Here is a 20,978-nt window from a genome sequence, read left to right on the forward strand (position 1 = left end):
TTTATCGCACCCCTTTAGCTCATAAAACCGAAGGGAAGGGGGGGTCCCGGCACCTTTATAGTAGGGGCGTTCTATGGAAAGAAACTGCTTACTGCACGAAGGACTTTACAACGAAGCGCAGGATACAAAGCAAAATAATAATGGAGGAGGGCAGGAAAAAGTATAATTTTGTTGCGCGTGATGGTTGAACTAACAGTCTATTGCCAATTCCTGCTGTAGATAGTGCAGACAACAACACGAGAAAGGACTAGTAGGTAACATCTCTGGGTACTTGGGTCAAATTTTCCAACTTCGGAAAACCCTCCACCCAAAACCTCGAACAGAACGATAATCATCCGATTGCCTTACCATCGCTCGATTAACACGCCTTACCATTGCTCGATTAACACCTGATAATCATCTGATCCCTGTATGGCCATTGCTCAATTAACACACCTGGTGATTATCCGATCCCTGTATCACAATTGCTCAATTAACACACCTGATAATGATACTTATCCGATCCCAGTATTACAATTGCTCAATTACAAACCCAGACTGCCACTGTCATAACTTTACATGAGCATTCACATTTTTGATCCGGGAAGGAGAAAAAAATATTAACTTTGCCATGCTTTACACTCTCGTGCAAATCCCAAGAGTTTGAGGGATTCAAAAATCTGTCAATGTAAGATATTTGGATAGGGAGGGAAATCGTCAGTGATGATGGATCATTATTAGTCTTCCTTGAGACTAATCATGTTAGAGAATTAGGATAATCAGATTATGATTAGTGCCAGCAAGAGACGGCGAACAAGGGGTGCTGTTGCCACCCCAGGGCCAAGCTGCAATGGTCTGGTTCTTCGATGAGATGGTAGCCTTCAGACGGGTAGTGAAGCCTGAGGAGAAGCCTCGCCTGCGATAGCGCAAAGGCGCTGTGAGGGACGGCACGGAAGCCACACTCTGCCATGATATCGCGCCATCGAGGGGTGTGCTCTCGCTCGAGCGGGGAGGGGCCGCCATGACTGTCACGATCTGAGTGATTAGACAGCAGGTCCATGATCTCTCTCCGGAGCCAGACTTGCTCGACGGTGGACCTGTCGATGCTGGTGGGGGGGAGGGTGGCGTCGAGGGAGTCGAAGAGGGAGGAGTAATGGCGGGAGGAGTGCAGGAAGCGGCGACGGAAGGAAGGGAGGTGGAGCCCGGCTTCGGCGTCGGCGATGGCGACGACGGCCGGGGCGAGGGAGCGGAGGAGGCGGAGGAGGGCGGGGCAATGCCGGAGGGCGACAGAGCGGCGGGGAAGGCCGAGTGGGATGCAGTTGAAGGCGATGACGGTGCTGTTACGAGGAAGGTCTGATGCGGCGATGTTCTGAGGATTGCAGGAGGCGAGGATGGCGGCGGAGAGGTCGTCGAGCGAGGTGGCGTGGATGGGGGCGAACTCGAAGTGGAAGGGGAGGGCGAGGGAGGCGGCGAAGAGGGAGAGGCGCTGGGCGGTGAGCTGCAGGGAGCGCGCGTCCGGGCCGGCCCCCGAGATCCGAACCCGCGCCGGCGGGCCGCCGGGCCTCTCGGCTAGAGCCTGCAGGAGGGGCGGCCACTGCACCCCCTGCATCACCTCCATATCCACGATATGCAACACCAGCACCTGTTGCTGCTGGTTCCCATCCACTGCTTCCAATATGGCCTGATTCGCCGTCAGGTGGCAGAAGCGCACGAACGGGCTCACCTGATTGAACGCCAGATACGCCGCCTGCCATTCCTCCTCGCCCCCAGCATTGCTGCTTCTTCCTGCAGGTGTCGCCATTCCCCACCTCGTCAATAACGCCTCCACTTGCCTGACCATCGCCGCCGGCGCCGCCCCTGCCATCCTCGCCCCAATACCCTGCGCAAACTGCGCCATCGCTCTCTCCATTGCCTCCCCCTCCTCCGACGCCCCACCATGCCCGCAGATGTACTCCATCAGATCCATCGCCCTCTGCCAATCCTGCGTCTCCACCACTGCGCACGCGCATTCTGCCATCGCTGCTACCAAGCTCGAGTTGCTGCCGCTGCGGCTACTTATCGCATACTGCTCTAAGCTCCCTCCAGATGATGACTTCTCCCCGCCGCCTGAGTTAACTGACCGCGTCGACTGCGAAGAAGGATAAGCACCTGCAGTACCTCCTGCTGCTCCTCCTCCCGATGTCGACGACGATGATGCTTGATCATTGTTTGTACCTGCAGGAGCAAGCATTTCATGGAGGCCGATCCGCAGCTCTAGCTGCGCGTCCTCCTCCGGCTTGCCAAAGTAGCCTTTGCCGCCAAAATAACCCCTCCTCTTGTTGCTGTTGATCGAGATCGTCGACGAGCGAAATGGCGCTAGCAGCAGAGAGTGCATTTGAACAAGCTTTCTTTCCTGGCGTATCAGTAAACCTTACGCTTCTTGTTTTAAATAATGGCTGACTACCAAGCAGCCGCACATGCAGAAACTAGACCACTGCCATCATCATTGCTTCAAGCAAGATCCCCGCCTTCATCAGTATCAGTATCACACCAAGAGTACTAGCCACAGATGCGTCTGATCAGCAGCCTCATTAGCCTGACCTTCCTATCATTGACACAGCTGTGATCATCTTCTTGGATATGCTGTCACTTCACAGCAAAAGTGTTGTATACATCTAATATTATGTGCAGTACTGGAACGCGCCCCTCTTTCCTTCTATATCTGTCTTGCTGTTGTCCAGGAGCATTGTATGCGCACACGTTGTGTGTGTTGCCGGTCGATGAATAATGATGATAATGATGATGACAGGGTATTATACCATATCCTGCTCGGAAAAATGATCACTAGATTCCTTCGACGTAACAACTCCCCTTCTCAGCCAGCCCGGAGTATGTGTACCTTTGTCCGAATGTCTGTCTGCGTGCGAGAAGGAGTAGCAGGTTGCAAGCAATCCCAGGTCCAGCAAGGAAACGAGATATGATAGTAGTACCGGACGATAATACGTTGAAAAATAAATGGCTACGTTGAGAAATCCAATGCATGCATGCATGGGCAAGAAAGGGGAGGAGTCTCAATCGATCTCCAATACTTAATGCTGAAAACAATTGATCTTGCAGCTTATTTTTTTGGGCTAGGAGAGAAAAGGCCTAACCCTAGATGCTAGACAGAAAGCAGATAGCTAGGCAGTCGAACCACATCAGTTGTGAGCTAGTGCACTTACAAGTCTTATACAGCAAAAAGAAGAGACAAACCAAGAGAGAAGAAAGGAGAGCACTAGACACCGAGAGAGAGAGAGAGTCTAGGGTTGCTGATGTCTGCTGCGCTGTAGGTGAGCTACAAGACAGCCACCCTATTCCCCCTCTCTATCTACCCTTGCAGCAATCAAATCTCCCTTGCAGGCCAGGTACTTCTTTGATGCGTGTTCTGTTGTGCAGCAGACTCTCCTTTTCGCTTTCTTTCTACTACTTTGGTCTCCGCCTGCTGCTGCAAGGTTTCAGTGGCTTTGCCTCGAAGCCCGCGCCTGCCCTTCCTTTGAAGTTTGTAGTTCTAGAGCGCAACAGAAAAGTCGCACTCCTGTCCCTCTTTCTCTCTCCTTGGTACTGGTGTTACGGTGTATGTTTTGTGCTCCTTCAGAGTCGTACTCTCGCTGTGGAGGAAGAGTGATCTTTTTAACCCTGACTGAACGGATGTGGCGACATGGGACAAAGGGAGGGGTGAGCCTGAGGGGGAGGGTAAATGGATGGAAGCGTCGGTGAGGGGGGTGTGTGGAAGGGCGAGGTAAAATGTAGGGCTGAGGCAGGCAAGTACGAGGGCAGAATCACAGAGAGAGAGAGAGAGAGAGAGTGTGTGTGTGTGTGTGTGTGTGTGTGTCTGTGAAGAGAGAGACACAGAGAGAGAGAGAGAGAGAGAGAGAGGGGGGGGGGTGTAGCAAGACAGAAAGAAGGAAGAAAGAAGAAATATATAAGCATCTTGTACTGGTTTATATAGGCTTCTCGCCCTCCGCGCACTTCACAAAGAAGCTGAAGAAGATGCTTCAAGAATCGAGGCCTCTCCCTGGCCCTTAATCGCAGAGATTCCTTCACCGTGACGGGAATAATCGTAGCAAGATTTGGGACGAACAACAAAAATTGAACCACCACCAAATGCAAGAAAAAAAAGCCCATGAAGATTTTCAGAATGATTGAGGAAATGCGAAACGGAAACTATAAGACCATTTAAATTAAATGATAAATCCAGTGGATACGTGCATACGAAAACGCAAAAAATATTTGGAATTTAAATGTATATCAAAGTCCGTGCTCTCAGTGCATATATTTATTTATTTATTTATTTATTTTATCTCTCTCTCTTGAAGTGCAAGAAATGAAAGCACCAGCAGGGCAAGACCCGACCGGCAAAGCTCGCGTCGCGTGTGTGTGTGCAAAGATCTTTTTTTTTTTTCCCCTTCCGGTTCTTGTAATTCAGCACAATCAAGCTCCTTGTTTATCATTAATTATGCACCAAGAAAATCGAGCGATTTTATTTTATTTTTTGGCCCTTTTCTTTTTTTCCACTGCTGTTCTTACTTCCCACTACACGACAGGCTTTTTGCAGGCCAGGTGTGAAGAGAGAGACCAAGGGGGGCGGGCACAGACCTACCAGGGGCTTCCACGTGTATCTTCGCAGCCACGCACACGGTCGCCCACCCCTAGTGGCGATCCCATTATCCATCTCAAGCGTGCAGTTCAAGACAGCAGACATCACAGGCCTGAGGCATTTTCTCCCTTTTGCGGATATGTCAAATTTTTTATTAAGATAAGGGTTCCTACAATCAAGATATATATATATCTATATATATTATAGACATTGTTTGCAATTAAAATTTAACCGAGGTTTAGTCATCGCTTTGTCAATGCGAACCGCAAGAATGAGAAAAACAAGGTGACGGATTTATAAGGTGGAAATTTACAATTTGTGCTCCCTACCTATTCAAAATGGACATCCCGCTAACTTTCTGCAAATCAAGTCATAATTTGTGGCGTTTTTGTACAGCTCGAATCTCCTCTCTCAGACCTAGCGTGTGATATATAATATGGCATGTACGTTTGCATTATGGCCAAGATTAAAAACCTTGAGTTTGGCCAAGATTACACAACTTGCTCTTATATCAATGTTGCTCGAGTGTGAATGAGCGCTTACACCTTTTGATGGGGTTTAGTGACAACTTCAAAACCCTTTGTTTTGTTCACTGAAAGCTTACAAACTATTAAAGATGGTATGCTAGACCTTGAAATATGCCTTCAAGTTGTTGTAAATATTCTCTGTCCATGTTAAATACAAGCGTACATTATTTTTAAAACCCTTGAGTTTGGTGTGTTAAAGTAACTTTTTAAGAACCCTTTTTGGGATTATGGAACCCTCAATGATGTTGTGGGAGAGCTTTGGAGAGAGTGTGTAGAACTAACTTTAATGAGGATAGCAATTCGATTTAGTTACAGAGTAGACACAGGGAAGCATTTGGCAGGTTATTAAACACGTGGTTGTGTATGCCATTACTTGCTTTAAAGTGGCCTAACCCATAGTAGTTGCTTTCTTTCTACATGCATGCAGGCTTTAGGGTCAAACAAGTGGGCTAGGAATAAAGGTGTTGATTGGACACAAGCAAGTCATAGTCAATGGCTCTACTATATGAAGCTTGATTTTGTCTCTATCACTCATGTGGCCGGCATTGATATAGCATGTATAGAGAGAGGAAGGTGTACAAGAAGTATCTAGCTATCAATGATCGTAAGAGGGCCCAAGAATTCACACACAACTATTCTATTTCCATTGACATCTCTTGGAGCCCTAAGAGGAACACCAAGAAAATGGGGAATCTATTGCAAGAAAATCTATATTGTATCATCAACAACCATGTCTTTCATATTTGATATGTCCACAACAAGAAAAAGAACACCAGGAAGAACAAGAAATCTCCATGCAGCTTCATAGAAACAATTCTCCCACGGCTTTAATTTGAACCAAATTGATTATGGCGCTCTTTATATTCTTCATAGAATTCATCAAGAAACCTCAAGGTGGTGTTGGCTTTATCTCTCCTAAAGATTTACCAATGGCTTGCAGACTATTCTTTAGCTAGGGTCTTTCTCTATTTCATGGGATGCCCTCCATCATCAAAAGAGAAGTTCAACAAGTGGTTCATTGCCACATATCAAGGTAAGTTTTTGTGCAACTGACTCATTTTGTTGGTAATAAAAGCTAAGGAGAAGGTGAAAGTATGAGCAAAAGTAAGAAGGGAGTAAGAGTTATGGATGTTCAATGAAGAAGAAAGAGACCGATGTGTGGAAACTCCAACAGCTACAAAGTATGACCTATTTTCGCTTATTCTATTTGTCACTAAAAGAATAAAGAATAAGTAACAATAACAGATACCCATCACCTGTAGTGTACAGGTTAATAGGTCTGTATATAAGTAAATGTATGTGGCTAGATATAGGTGGCCTTTAATCCCCAACAACCTTCCACTTAAAGGTGAATGTGCCTCGGTGAGGAGTGAAAGAAAAAATGACAAAAAATACATGTACATAGAGTACAATAGGATGAGAAAAGACATCATCTTATCCTATGTCCATCAACCTTCTAAGGAAAGCGAGAGGAGGGCATATTGTTCCATTGGGAGACTTTTAGTGAGCAAATTTGCAGAATTCGTATCTATAGATATCTTGACAAGCTCAATGGACTTGTCTTCTATCAACTCTCTAATAAAGTGATAGCTACCTCAATGTACTTTGTCTTTGTATAGAAGATCGGATTACGTGAAGAGAGAAGATCGAGTGAGAACACAAGCAAGCAAAAGCATCAGAGGTATAAGCTATGGCAAATGGAGAGAGAGAGAGAGAGAGAGAGAGAGAGAGAGAGAGAGAGAGTCAAGTTATGGGAAGTCCAACAATCACAATGTGTGATTGTCTTTTCCTTATTCAAATATCACTAAAAGAATAAAGAATCAAATGACAATGATAAGGTGCCTACCACTTGCAATGTACAGGTGTGCAGGTACTATCATAGTAGTGAATATATGAGGGACATAAGCACATGTACCTTTATCTCCAATAACTTCCCACTTAAAGGCGAATGTGTCTCTTGTGAGGAAAGAACAAGAAAAAGTGACAAAGTATAAATGTACATAAAGTATAATAGGATGAGAAAAGATATCATCCCATCCAACATCCATTAACTTCATAAGAAAGGTAAAATGCTCTATTAAAGATTTTTAGTAGGTAGATCTATAGAATTTTAGTTAGTTGAGATCTTGACAAGCTCAATGGACTTGTCCTCAATGATCTCTCAAATAAAGTGATAGCACACCTCAATGTGTTTTGTCTTCACATGGAAGACTCAATTCTTGGCCAATTGAGTAGCACTCATAGAATTCGAATGCAATGTAGGAACCATATCAATACCAAGGTCCACAATACAAGCCCTAGATAGCTGCAACATACTCTACCTCTGTAGTAATTAGAGCCATGCATTTTTGCACTCCAAATATCCAAGAAATAGCATCTTCAACAAAGGTGAAGACATAGCCAGAGGTGGATCACTTCCTACTATCTGCATGTTCTATACAATCAGGGTCAGTGTACCCCATGACTCTTATATCTTGGCCACCATAACATATGCACATATATGCAGTGCCTTGAAGGTACCTCATGATACCCTTTATGGAATCCCAATGCCACTTGTATGTGTAGCCATATAGCATGCCACAACCCCCACTAGAAATGCTATGTTAGGACGAGTGGCTATTATGGCATACATGAATATACCCACCACGGATGCATAAGGGTTCTTGGCCATCTTGATCTTCTACTCATCAGACTGCGGATAATTGGCCTAACTAACCTTCACATAAGAAGGTAAAGAATAGCCAATAAGCTTAATATCTTGCATATTAAACCACTCAAGGACCTTCCAAATGTATTCCTTCTATAATAAGTAAAGGAGCCCCTTAGAGCAATCATGTGTGATGCGTATCCCAAGAATATGTGAGGCCTATTCCATATCCTTAATCTTAAAGCTCTTCTCGAGCTAACTTTTCAAAACATCTAACTCATCATGAGTGCTCTCAACAATCAACATATCATCCACATAGAGTATCAAAATCATAAGGCTACCATCATGGGCCTTTCTGATGTATAAACATGGATCTATGTGACTACAATTATATCCCCATGAATGCATGAATGTATCAAACTTGTGGTACCATTCCGAAGTGCTTTCTTAAGGCCATAAAGACTCTTTCTCAACTTGCACACTAAATGTTCCCTAGCTTTATTCTTTGATTGCTATATATAAATCTCATCATGCAAGTCCCCGTGTAAGAAATTCATCTTGACATCCATTTGATAGAGGTCCAAATCTAGCTACACAACCAAGGCCAAAACCAAGCATATGGTGGTCATCTTGACTACAGAAGAGAAGAATTTATCGAAGTCAATACCTTGCTCCTACTTAAAATCCTTAATAACCAACCTGGCCTTATAAGTTGGCTTGAGATATCTAGGGATACTCTTCAACTTGTATACCCACTTACATGGCAAGTACACTTTCCACTAGGTAGTAAAGGAACTAAGTTCCACGTATGATTTTTCTACAATGAGTCATACTTTGACTACATGGCCCTCTTTTAAGAGTGACTATTATCTCTACACATTGCCTTATCATAGGTAAGAGACTCACCACCAACATTTGTGACTATAATATAATCCATAGAGGATGCAAACTACTTAGGCTGATGTCTATCTCTAGTAGACTGAGGCTATGGGACATGTATATCCTATCTAACAATATGATTCTAGGTACTGGAGTATCAACTACCACTACAAGCTATCTAGTGGCTATAAAGGAGCAAGAGGCTCCTCTTAAAAATATTACCCTACATACCTCAGCAACATGCTCAAGTTGCTTATGTATTTTCTCCTCATGAAAAACAATATCATGGTGGCTATGGATAACCTTCCAAGCCTGTAAATCCCATAGGCGATAGCTCATTTCACCTACATCCCTATAACCATGAAAGATGTATTTCACCTACATCCCTATAACCATGAAAGATGCATTTTACAAACTTAGGATCTAACTTTGTATGCTTGTCCTTGGAAACATAACAGAAAGCCTCGCAACCAAAGGCATATAAATGAGCATATGATGGAGGTTTTTCATACTATACCTCCTCTACAACTTGATAGTCAAGAGCAGTACATGGTGATTAATTAATTAAATGTATAATAGTAGTAATTGCCTTAGTCCAAAAGTATTGCAGTGAGCCTACCTAGCTAAGCATACAATAGATTCGCTCCTAAATCTTGATATCCATGTGCTCAGCTATACCATTCTAGGGAGGGGTGTACATGGAGAAACTAATGGTTGATACCCTACTTATCTCACAAAATTGCTCAAAAGCTTTATATACATACTAACCCCTATGGTCAGATCATAGACATTTTAGCCTATACCCAAACTGCTTTTGAATAAAAGCAAGTCAATGCTTAAACATAACCAACTTTTGATTTTTTCCTTATGGAGTATGCCCATACCTTATGTAAGTAATCATTAGTGAAAGTCACGAAATACTTCGTATTACTAAACAACTTATAAAGCATAGGTCCACAAATATTAGAATGAATAAGAGCCAGAGGCTCACCCATGTGTGTAATGTGAGACTTCTTATGCAAACTACATGTCTATCAACCATAAAGACAATGATCACAAGAATCAAAATATTTATAGTCAAGGAGTGAAAGATACTATAAACAGGTAGGAATTTCCATTCCCTTTAATGACAAGTGTCCAAGACAACAATGCTATAACGATACATGTGGTACTGTAGCCACTACTAAAACATGGTCGATAGACCCAAATACAAGTAAGGAATTTCCATTTCCTTTAATGACATGTGCCTAACACAACAATGCCATAACGATACATGTGGTACTATAGCCACTGCTAAAACATGGTCGATAGATGTAGATACAAATAAGGGATAAAGATTGCTGGACTTGGCATCTCTCGTGCCAGGACAAGATTTCCATGGGTGATCTTCCATGAGAAATCCCCAAACAATACAACATAACCTGCAATCTCCAACTATCTAATAGAAAGTAGTTGGAACATAGTGTACATCATACAAAGTTAACATACTACTTGAAGCAAACTATAGCTGGACACCTCCAATACCAATAAACTCCATATTCGAGATTTTGAAAATTTCCCATCAATATGGGAAAACCAAATCAAAATGGATTTTGTGAATTTTGGGAATTTCATTGATTTGGAACTTGGTGTAATGGAACATATTACTGCTTATGGTTGTTTCCAAGAGATTGAAAGAAACTCAAAAAGGTGGTGTTAATAAACACCTTAGTTTTAATATCCTTAAAAATATTCAAGGAAAATCTTTAATCGATGGATTCTTGTAGAATTTCTTTGGCCTTCCATACAACCTTTGGGGGATTTTTAAAAAAATTTGGGAGATTTTGTACATTTTTTAATCTAAGAGAAGACAATGCTATCTATTGTTTCCCATCATTCATGATCGTTTTTGTTGCATATCCAATATTTATCCCAACAATTAAAATACACCTCTGCATCTGTAACATTTTTACGACTACAAATTGGTGCCCAATATTGTATACGTACATTGTTGAAGTTTTTGAAATTTCTATTTGTATCGACCTCACTTTGTGCAACACCAAGCCATATTGGATATACTGGATCTGAAGGTCTAACAAGCACAAAGTCATCTTTCTTAACATCAAGCATTGGTTCAAATGCATGTTTGGGTCGTTTGCTCAGAGGACCACAATAGTGATCATTCAACTCTTCCAATCCAATAAAGTCATCTGCATTATCTACATCTATATTGGTTACATCACTTTGTGTTCTTGGCCAAAAATCTATGAAAAATAAATCTTTTTGGACATTTGGAGTTTGAAGAGCGTAGATCATATGTTTCCAATAGTCAATCACTGGTGTTATAAACTTTGTGAACTTTGCTTCAGGTCCTTGTACATTTGATCATCTTTCCCAATACTTCAAATAATCTTTAACTCCACTTACTACTTCTTGATGATCCTTAACGTACTCAAACATGGGCAGCAACATTGGAACACCCTTTGGAAGAGTAGGCTTTCCTGCAAGGTCTCTCTTCCATAATTCAATGCCACCTTCTCTTGGTAACCAATTTGGGGACTTTGGATGCATCTTGTATTTCATGGCAGGTGTATCTCCTTGCATATAAAACCAAAATTCAAGAGGTTTTGAGTGACCAACAAGTATATCTTTGGAATCACACAAGTATTCCTCAATATATCTCTTAAAGTCAGGTACATGTGTCAATAAGAAAGGTGTAGGACTTGTCATCTGGCATGATTGAAAATGTTGCATAAGATGAGGAAAAGTGAAGGTCATGCTCATCCTTAGCTTCTCTGAAAATTTACTGAACATTGCATCGATGTCTTCATGTGTATGACCCACCATGCGAAACCCAAGCTGGATCATCTTGAATGTTCCTCGTGCAATAAGCAATGATAGATATGCAAAGAGAGTGATTTTTGTTTTCTGATCCACAATTATCAAGTTGAAGTAGTAAGTTCTCTGGCAATCGTTTGAAATGATGATGGTCATCCTATGGTGTATTATCTTCCATGCATGATTTATTTTGTGCAACACCTTGATGGTGATCTCGGCATTTCATCTACTTGTAGATCACCATTTGCATGCATGTGTAGTCGCTCCAAGTTCCTAAAGTACAACGACAATGAGGCAATTGTGAAGTTAGGATCATGAGGCCATAGATCGAGTGAGAAATGTCAATATCTACCTTCTCCATGTCCATGTGTAATCATGCATGTTAAAGAAACTGGTAGTTGAGTAGATCTTTCAGCCTCTTTTGATCAAAGCCTTAACCTATGGATAGCTGTCTTTTGCTAGTCCATTTTATCATGTATGATGCATAAGTTTTTATCTGGATCTAATGCTGAGGCCAAGCGCCAACTATAGTATATATTCCAACAACTTTGTTGTTGTAGCATGTGACATTGATGCTTCTTTAGAAGCACATTTCGCTCTTGAAGACACCTTGTTGCTGCAAGTTGCTCTTTGATCTCTGAGCAAATACTACATTTAGAAAACTCACTTGTCTTTGCTAAGGTTACATGCTTGAACTCTGTGTTCCAAATACAATTGAAGGTGGACAAAGACATTTGCTTACATTCAATACTACTCAATGTTGTATTTACTTCTGCCCATATATCTACTTGCTTGTAAACATCTGGGATGACCAATTGTGTCTCCCTTGATCCATCTTGCATTGTTCTACTCTTGTGTGGCATTTTCTCTGCATTCTTCTTAACAAAGTCTTTAAGGATGGCTCTTCCCATCTCTGTGTGATCCCAAGCTGCTCTTATTACCCCCTTGTTTCCATGCATTGCCCTCCTCACGCCATGCTCAAATTGTGTTTTGTACCTGTAAAAATATGTCTTTGGGATTCTATGAATCTCATACCATGCCCTTCCACATACCACTTGTCCATTGAAGATGAAGTTGTACTTCCTTATTCCCAAGTAATCAATCCTGCATGATGATTCAAACTTGTCATAAACATAGTTTGTATAGTCTTCAAATTGCAATCTCCAAAAGTATTTACGTAATTGTTGCATTGCTTCTCTATCAGCAAACTTACAACACTTTTCTTGGCAACAATCAATCATGGATACCTGTGAAATGGAGTCCATAGAAGTCCTTAAGTTTGCACCTTTAGGGGCAATAACTCGAGGCTTTCTATTGACCATACAATATGATCTCTTTTGAAAAAAAATTGAATGTTTTGCAAAAACATAATCTTCATTGGTATCTTCCATGATTTTAGCACAAGCATTTGTAGATATAAATTGCATGTATGATTGTTGTTGTAGCAACGATGTTCCATCATCAAAGGTGACTTGTTTAATAGGACAGCTTTCCAAAGTGACACATTGGAGGTTGTCATCTATGTATGTCTTGTGGTTTGATCAAGTGATTTATCTACCACCACACCAACATTCTCTTCTCTTAGCAATTCAAAGTTTATCACATCATATGGAAAAGCCAATAATATAATCCCTGTCCCAACACACACAGTGTTGCCTTCCGTCCATTAGCATCACTGTGACTTTCACAAATGCTAAGCACATCAATATCCTTAGAAGGTAGGACATGATTTGATTCGTAATCATCTCCTCCGTCATGAATTGTTATTGATTTTGAAACAACCACCACATTTTTCTTTCTCCATTTTGCAAAACCACCTACAACTTCATGAACCTTCATTGCGTCAATTGTTGGGAATGGCAAATATGTTGCTACATTTAAACATTTATCAATAGCCCACTGAAATATATCCATCTTCAAGTGTTTCTGCATGGCATATCTCATTTGGATGTATTGCATGCACTCTCCCAAGTGCAACAATCTCATGATCAACTAGCAAATTCATAGTTTCTCCAAAATAAAATTTGTTATTCATGGCAACAATCAATCATGGAAACATGTGAAATGGAGTCCATAGAAGTCCTCAAGTTTGCACCTTTAGGGTAATAATTCGAGGCTTTCTATTGACCATACAATATGATCTCTTCTGAACAAAATTTGATTTTTTTGCAGAAACATAATCTTCATTAGTATCTTCCATGTTTTTGGCACAAGCATTTGTAGAGATAAATTGCATGTATGATTGTTGTTGTAGCAGCGATGTTCCATCATCAAAGGTGACTTGTTTAATAGGCCATCTTTTCAAAGTGACACAGTGGAGGTTGTCATCTATGTACCTGTGGTTTGATCAAGGGTGTTATATACCACCACACCAATATCCTCTTCTCTTAGCAATTCAAATTTTATCACACCATATGGAAAAGCCAATAATATAACCCCTGTTCCAACACACACAGTGTTGCCTTCTATCCATTAGCATCACTCTACGTTCTCTCTAACTTTCACGAATGCTAAGCACATCAATATCCTCAGAAGATAGGACATGGTTTGATTCGTAATCATCTCCTCCATCATGAATTGTTATTGAGTTTGAAACAACCACCACATCTTTCTTTACCCATTTTGCAAAACCACCTATAGCTTCATGAACCTTCATTGTGTCAATTGTTGGGAATGGCAAACATGCTGCTACATTTAAACATTTATCGATAGCCCACTGAAATATATCAATCTTCAAGTGTTTCTCCATGGCATGTCTCATTTGGATGTATGGCATGCACTCTCCCAAGTACAACAATCTCATGATTAACTAGTAAATTCACAGTTTCTCCAAAATAAAATTTATTATTCATGATACCTGTACAAGTGAGAAAATGGAGATTTTATCATTTGTATGTTGTCACCTCTTAGAAAGAAGAAAATAGTAATGAAATCGCTAAATACAATGAAGCTATATCAAATTTCATTGAAACGAAAAAAGCACTTAAACATTAGATATAATGAGTCCAACTTCCATAATAGAAAGTATTGATGAAAACATCATACAGAAAGGGGATAGATTTGACCATATGGCCAAAAACAAACTTTCTCATGAACTATGCCGCCCTAAAGTAAATAAGAAAAGTTTCTTCTATTATTTTTAGTTGCCCTTGATTTTACTTTATTTTATTAGCTACTCTTTGAGTAAGCAAAAACTTCCTTGTGTGTTCTCATTGGGAAAAGATATAGTGGATGTTCAAAACTTGTACTATATCTATTCAACACGAGAACAATGATTAAAATTATTTATAATGTGTATAAGAAAAGATTTAGCCACTTGGTTAAAAATCTATTGTATGTATTCCATACCATAGTAAATATAAAAATTATTTGTGATCCTCATAGGAGAAAACATAGTCAAATTATTGAAACCTTTGTTGTATGTATTTCACATGGCAAAAAGGATAAAAGTTCATTGTGGTCTCCATAGAAAAATATTTAGCCAGATGGTCAAAACCTTAAGCAAAATACATACAGCAATGATAAAAGTTCATTGTGATCTTATGAAAAAAGATTTAGCTAGATGGTCAACACCTCTATTGCAACTATTTTACACAAGACTTAGGATTAAAATTCTTTGTGATGTCCACAAGAAAAGATTTAGCCATATGGTCAAAACATGTATTGTATGTAACCTAGATTATAGCAAGGATAATAATTGTTTGTGATGTCCATAGAACAAGATTTAGCCAAATGGTCAAAGCCTTTATTATATGTTAACAAGGATAAATAATCTCTGTGATCTCCATTAGAAAATATTTGATCAAATGATCAAAACCTTTATTTCATGTATTTCACATGACAACAAGGATAAAGATATTTAATGAGAAACTTTGACATCGTGCTTAAATGTTGAAACCACAATGACCTCTAAAGAATATGAGATTTCATTCCCTATGACATAAAGTTATAAAGATTGAGGAAATTTTAGCATCAATTAGAAGCTATTTGAGAAGGAAAGAGAATTTTATCATGGTTAAATATTTATAAATCTTATACTACCTACTTGTTGATAATAGTAAAATGTATCATATTATATTTTATTTTTAAGTTATACTATTTTGGTCTAAATCATATTATATTAGTATATCGTACTATGTGTATATTATAAAATATATTATCAAAATACATATATTAAATTAATTTAGTAATAATTAATAAATATAATTTAAATATATTAAATCATATTTTGTAAGATTATGTATATTTAATGTATCTAATATGTAATGTGTAATATCATTGAGGATTTTGAAGCCACCTTAGTGATAGTTCGAGAGTAGAAACTCTAGTAGGGTAGGATAGAGAGTATGTAGGCAAAATCTCTAGCTGTGGAAATAGGGGCAATATCCCAATGGTGGGTTCTTAAAGAGGGGCGAGGGGGAAGGAGCGAGTTTAGGAGAAATGCCCTCAATGAGAGTTTGAGGGCAACGTCCTCCTCGATGGAGGTTTGGGAGCAATGCCCCCATATGGGGTTTGGGGATAGCGCCCCTTGTAGGGATTTGGGGGCAATGCTCCCAATGGGGGGTTCGAGGGGTGGCGCCCCTTGGTGGGGGTCTATGGGCAACACCCCTAAGAGGGGGTTGGGATTAGTGCCCCTGATGGGGGTTTGGGAGTAATGTCCCCAACGGCGGGTAGCGCCCCCTGGTGGGGGTCTAGGGGCAGCGCTCCCTAGTAGGGGTCTAGGGGCAACGCCCTCAACGGAGGGTTCGGGGGGCAACGCCTCCTTGTGGGGGTATAAGGACAACGCCCCCAACATTGGGGTCTAGGGGATGACGGTATAGCCATTACGTGATTTTTGAAAAAATCGTGACTTGAAATCTTTAATAAAATTAAAAAATATATACAAAAATAAGATCTAAATCTACTCGTATTACATAAAAAGTTATGGTTATTCGAATAGCGTGATACATTAAATAATTCCTTTCATGAGGTCGATCTTTACAACTAATCATGATATTTTTCAAAATGAGTTTCTCTTCCCCTCCCTCTCTCTTTCACGCAACTCTCTAACCTAAGTGTTTTCTCTGTTGCATTTTTACAGTTGTAGGTTTTGTATCTCTAATCCTCTGCGTTTTTATCTTTGTTGCTCTTGTTGCCCCTCTCTTACTACAGGTGTTGCGGCCCTAAACTTTGGTGGTTCTATCCCCCTCCTCTTCTTTGAATGCTCTCCATTGTTTCATTTTCTCAAACTAAAACAGATTTTGCATTGCAAATTCTGGTTCAAATCAGGATATTATGACCAAAACTACCTGCGTCCTCAAATCAGAAATCTTGCTCCAAGGCTTCAGTAATTCAACAGGGTAGTGAATGATTGCCACTCCACATTGTGTCTGCTCTACTTCACTGGTGATTTTTGTTACGTTGGCACACATTACTGACTTCTACAACAGGTTTTCAACTCTTCTCTACTTCATTTTTGATTTTGAGTTAAACTACATTGATTTTGATAATTTCAATCCATATAATTAAACAAATTACACTACTACTCTTTTGTATGATTAGTATTGAGAATTCAATGTTTTCTTCTTCTTCTCGATTGCTTGATTGATCTCCCGGAGCATCTGTCTTTTTTGTTGTCCACTACCTTGCAAATGATAGCCTCTTTGCTATGAATATGAAAAACATGATTTTTTGCACTGTTGAAAATACTCTTTTTGTTGTGAATATGAAATATATGATTTTTCTAATGTTGACAAAACTCTCTTAGATGTGAATATAGAATAAATGGTTTGTGTAATGCTTTTATCAATGAGTGCTTTCAATATACTAACCTTTCTTTCTATTCTGTGATGCTATATACCTTAAGGTTTCACCTCAAGGCTAAATCTAGCCTTATATTTCTTGTATCCTTCAGTAATATTAAAGCATTTTTATCAAGTTCTTATACATCGTATTATAATTTACTATATAGAACTTTCCATTATACTGTATTTTCATAGTAAAAGCATTACCATCAGATTTTATGGTTACATTCTTTATAATTTTGCAATAAGCATATGGCTATACAATACTTACAAATACTCAATATGATTTTGCCATAGGATATAATTTGATCTTCTAGCAACACATATCATGATCTTTCATCAATCTATAGATTAGACCATATGGTCAAAAATTTTCTTACAATATTGGAGGGGAGCTTCGAGCTCTACCCTGAGACCTACGGACCACTTATTGCTCAAGTGTTCCGAACCGAGCGGCCATGGCTACCTCTCACATAGTTGACGCGCAATGCCTACCTTATAGGTGTAGTGAGCTTACCTTGATGCTCGATTGAGTACCCTCCTCTTTCTTGCACACCGGTAGCTCCACGATCCTTGGGGCAAGCTCAAGCAACCTCAATCCCTCTCCCATGAGCTTCATCCTCCATAGCCACGCGCGAGACAAGAGAAGAGAAGAGAGGAGAAGAAGGTGAAGAGAGAAGATGGAGAGCTTCTTCTTCAAGATCCCTCACTCTCACACAATCACTCCCTCACTCCCTCACACTCTCTCAATCCCTCTCTCAAGCACAAGCAAGAAGGCAAGAAACAAGAGAAGAAGAAGAAGAAGCTTTGGCCACACACAAGAATGAGCTTCCCATTCACTTTTCAACTTTATATACATGCCCTATTTTTCATGGGCGGTCATCCCCCTTTTTTACATGGCCGGCCATTAACCTAGGCCCATTTCTCATTTCCCACCGTTCTAGTCTATCCTATCCCCAACTAGTGCATACAATTTGCATAGGAGTGAGCCTGGCGCTCTCTTACAAGGTTTTGGAAGTGTTTTCGCACTTAATGGTGCGATTTTCATTATTTTACTCTCCTTGGGTGACTCTAAGACTTCTTGAGGGTTGTGCCCGTGCATTTAATTTTTTCCAGGGTCTAATTGCCAGTTAAGGCGCCTTTTCCTTCTTTTCTCTTTTTTTTTCATTTCTCGTTCCTCTGTGCTGCGGTAAACAAATATTAAAAGTAATTTTTGTTATTTTATTCAATACAATTTGAGATTTGGCCATGAGGTCAAATTTTTTCTTATAATATAAGATGTAGTTTATGTTATTTTTTCCAATGTATTGTGAGATTTCTCCATGCGGCCAAGTTTTCTTCTTCAGCTATCTCTTGGCCAAAATAAGGACTCTTGTAGTATCACAATATCTTGCAACAAATCAACCACTTTGTTTATTTTACTACAAGAATGATATTTCGCCATTTGGTCAAATGCTTTCTTATATTATCAACCCTTACTTACTTTCAAAAGGAAGGCTAGTTTCTACTTAGAATTCCTTACTTTCTATAATTTGGCCATGTGGTCAAATCTTATCTTGCAACAAACAAACCACTTTTTTGGAAATTGATCATGAAAAATTAAGACTAAATCTATGGTGGGTTCGATCACGCAAATTTTGGGTATGCTAGATTTGGCTGTATGGCAAAATGTTCTAAGAAAAACATCTTCTATATCATCTCCAAAAAGGAAGACCATGTTTTACTTGGAACTCCTTGATTACCTACTATATTTAAAGGAAGTTTCGCCATGTGGTCAAAACTTGTCCTGTAATAAACAAATCACTTTGTTTCCATAAACCATTTCTTTCATTTCAATTTTTCATAACTTCTTATCTATATGTTCATATATAAATATCATATCATTTTGCCACAAATTAGCCACTTTTTCCATTCCACTACAAAATAAAAATTGGCCATATGGTCAAATCTTTCATTTTGTTATCAATGTCAGCATCCAAGAATCTCCCATTCTTGTTTCGTTCAGCCATATGATCAAATCTAATCTCATACATCTCACAAACCATGAGACCACTTTTTCATTCCACTATAAAACAATATTTGGCTATATAGTCAAATCCAATTTCACAACATGTTGCAACAAATGAATCACTTTCTTCACATGGTTATGAAACTAGATTTGGCCATATGGTTAAAACCAGTTTAAAGAAATCGTCTTATCTTGTAGGTCTCACCATGAGGTCAAATCTCCACCTTTCAAGTGTTTTTTACATTACCTTATATTGATATCTATGGGATTTGCTACATAGCCATATTTGTTTATATGTGAATCTCATATCACAATAAACTATATCCTCTCTTTAACTAGCCTTTAAAAACCCTATGGTAAAAAACCATGGCAAACTTTCTAATCTTATAGATAAGTCTTATGACTAAATAGAATTTGACCACATGGCTAAAACCAATGACAATGTTTGTACAATATAGCTCCTTTCAAGGGAAACTTACATGTGCACTAATTAAAATGTTAACTTTGGGCCAAATGAAATCGTGAGATTGCTACATAACCACATTGATATATGGGTGGATCTCATATTGGACTAAATCTCATTCTTTGATTAAATAGGATTTGACCACATGACCAAAAATCTTAACAAAGTTCCTAGAGTATGATCCTTGCATAGGAAACTTACATGGAGAAGAAATCCAATGTTAACTTAGGGACAAAATCATCCATGATATTTTTTACATAACCACAATAATTTTTCACTATATCTCATATCACACTCACACTCAACATTTCATTATCACTTGACCATTTGGTTAAGCCCATGGTCACGTCGAGGTCACGTCTCACTATTAATAGAATTTGATCTCCTCACCAAAGTCCATGGCAAAGTTTTTACTATATGATTCTTGCAAGAGAAACATAATTAATGCTAACTTAGGGCCAGAATAATCCATGAGATTTGATACATAAGAACATACATTTATGGTTGGATCTCATACCACACTTAATCTCAAATTTCAATATTTCATTTTATGGAAGAGTCCCTTTGGAGTACATTTGTCTTGTATTTCATAAAATCTTGTGTTGTGTTTTCAATTTTCAACCTAGAAATCTTATACATTTTTTGGGATTTTGTGAATTTTGAATATTTTTAAATCCACTTTTGTCTGACAACTTTTTCTCTTTGTAGAACAATTCAATGGCAAAGAAAGATAGCGCATCCAAAAAGGAGACCCAAACCATTGATGGAGTTAGTGGTGATTTTGTGTATCCATGGTATGTGGATGTTTATGATAGTCAAGGAAAAAGGGCTGACAATGTTCTCTTATTTACGTAAAGAGTGATATTGCATTTTTCCAACAAGATGGTGTCATAGAGAAGATAATAGATGGATGTGTTGGGAAAGAGGGAATACCATGTAATCTTGTTAAGATCAAGGGAAAAAATGTAGTATACAAACTTGATAATTTGTCATTTCACTTTGCCTGTGTTAAAGAGGACGAAGAATACTCTTTGAAAACAATGGGATGGACCTTATTTGAGGAGTTAAAGGGCACAGAAGACATTATATTAGCATTCCAAGCTGTCCAAAATAGTGAGCTACTTTTCCTATCAAGAAAAGGTGATTGCCCCAACAAAAGAATGAAGCTCGAAGATAAACAAATAGACTTGAGATCTTCACCTTCTCCTCAAGAAGAAAATAATTCACCGAATCCTACAAGCTCAAAGTCAAAATCGCCTC

General features: G+C 39.5%; 1 protein-coding gene across 1 annotated transcript; it reads right to left on the reverse strand.

The window, feature by feature from the left end:
• Positions 1 to 502: 502 nt before the first annotated feature.
• Positions 503 to 3,837, reverse strand: LOC148019869 (protein MONOCULM 1-like). Its single transcript, XM_087700072.1, has one exon. The coding sequence runs from the start codon at positions 2,351 to 2,353 to the stop codon at positions 770 to 772; it is 1,584 nt and encodes a 527-aa protein (XP_087556198.1). The 5' UTR covers positions 2,354 to 3,837; the 3' UTR covers positions 503 to 769.
• Between the last annotated feature and the right edge of the window lie 17,141 nt (positions 3,838 to 20,978).

Source organism: Lygodium microphyllum, chromosome 19, assembly GCF_053477565.2.
Source record: "Lygodium microphyllum isolate KBCC chromosome 19, Lygodium_microphyllum_v1.1.10, whole genome shotgun sequence".
In the NCBI taxonomy this organism is placed as follows: Eukaryota; Viridiplantae; Streptophyta; class Polypodiopsida; order Schizaeales; family Lygodiaceae; genus Lygodium; species Lygodium microphyllum.

Bases quoted from the DNA above. Each gene is read 5' to 3' on its own strand.
- LOC148019869 (XM_087700072.1), bottom strand. From the start codon at position 2,353: ATGCACTCTCTGCTGCTAGCGCCATTTCGCTCGTCGACGATCTCGATC.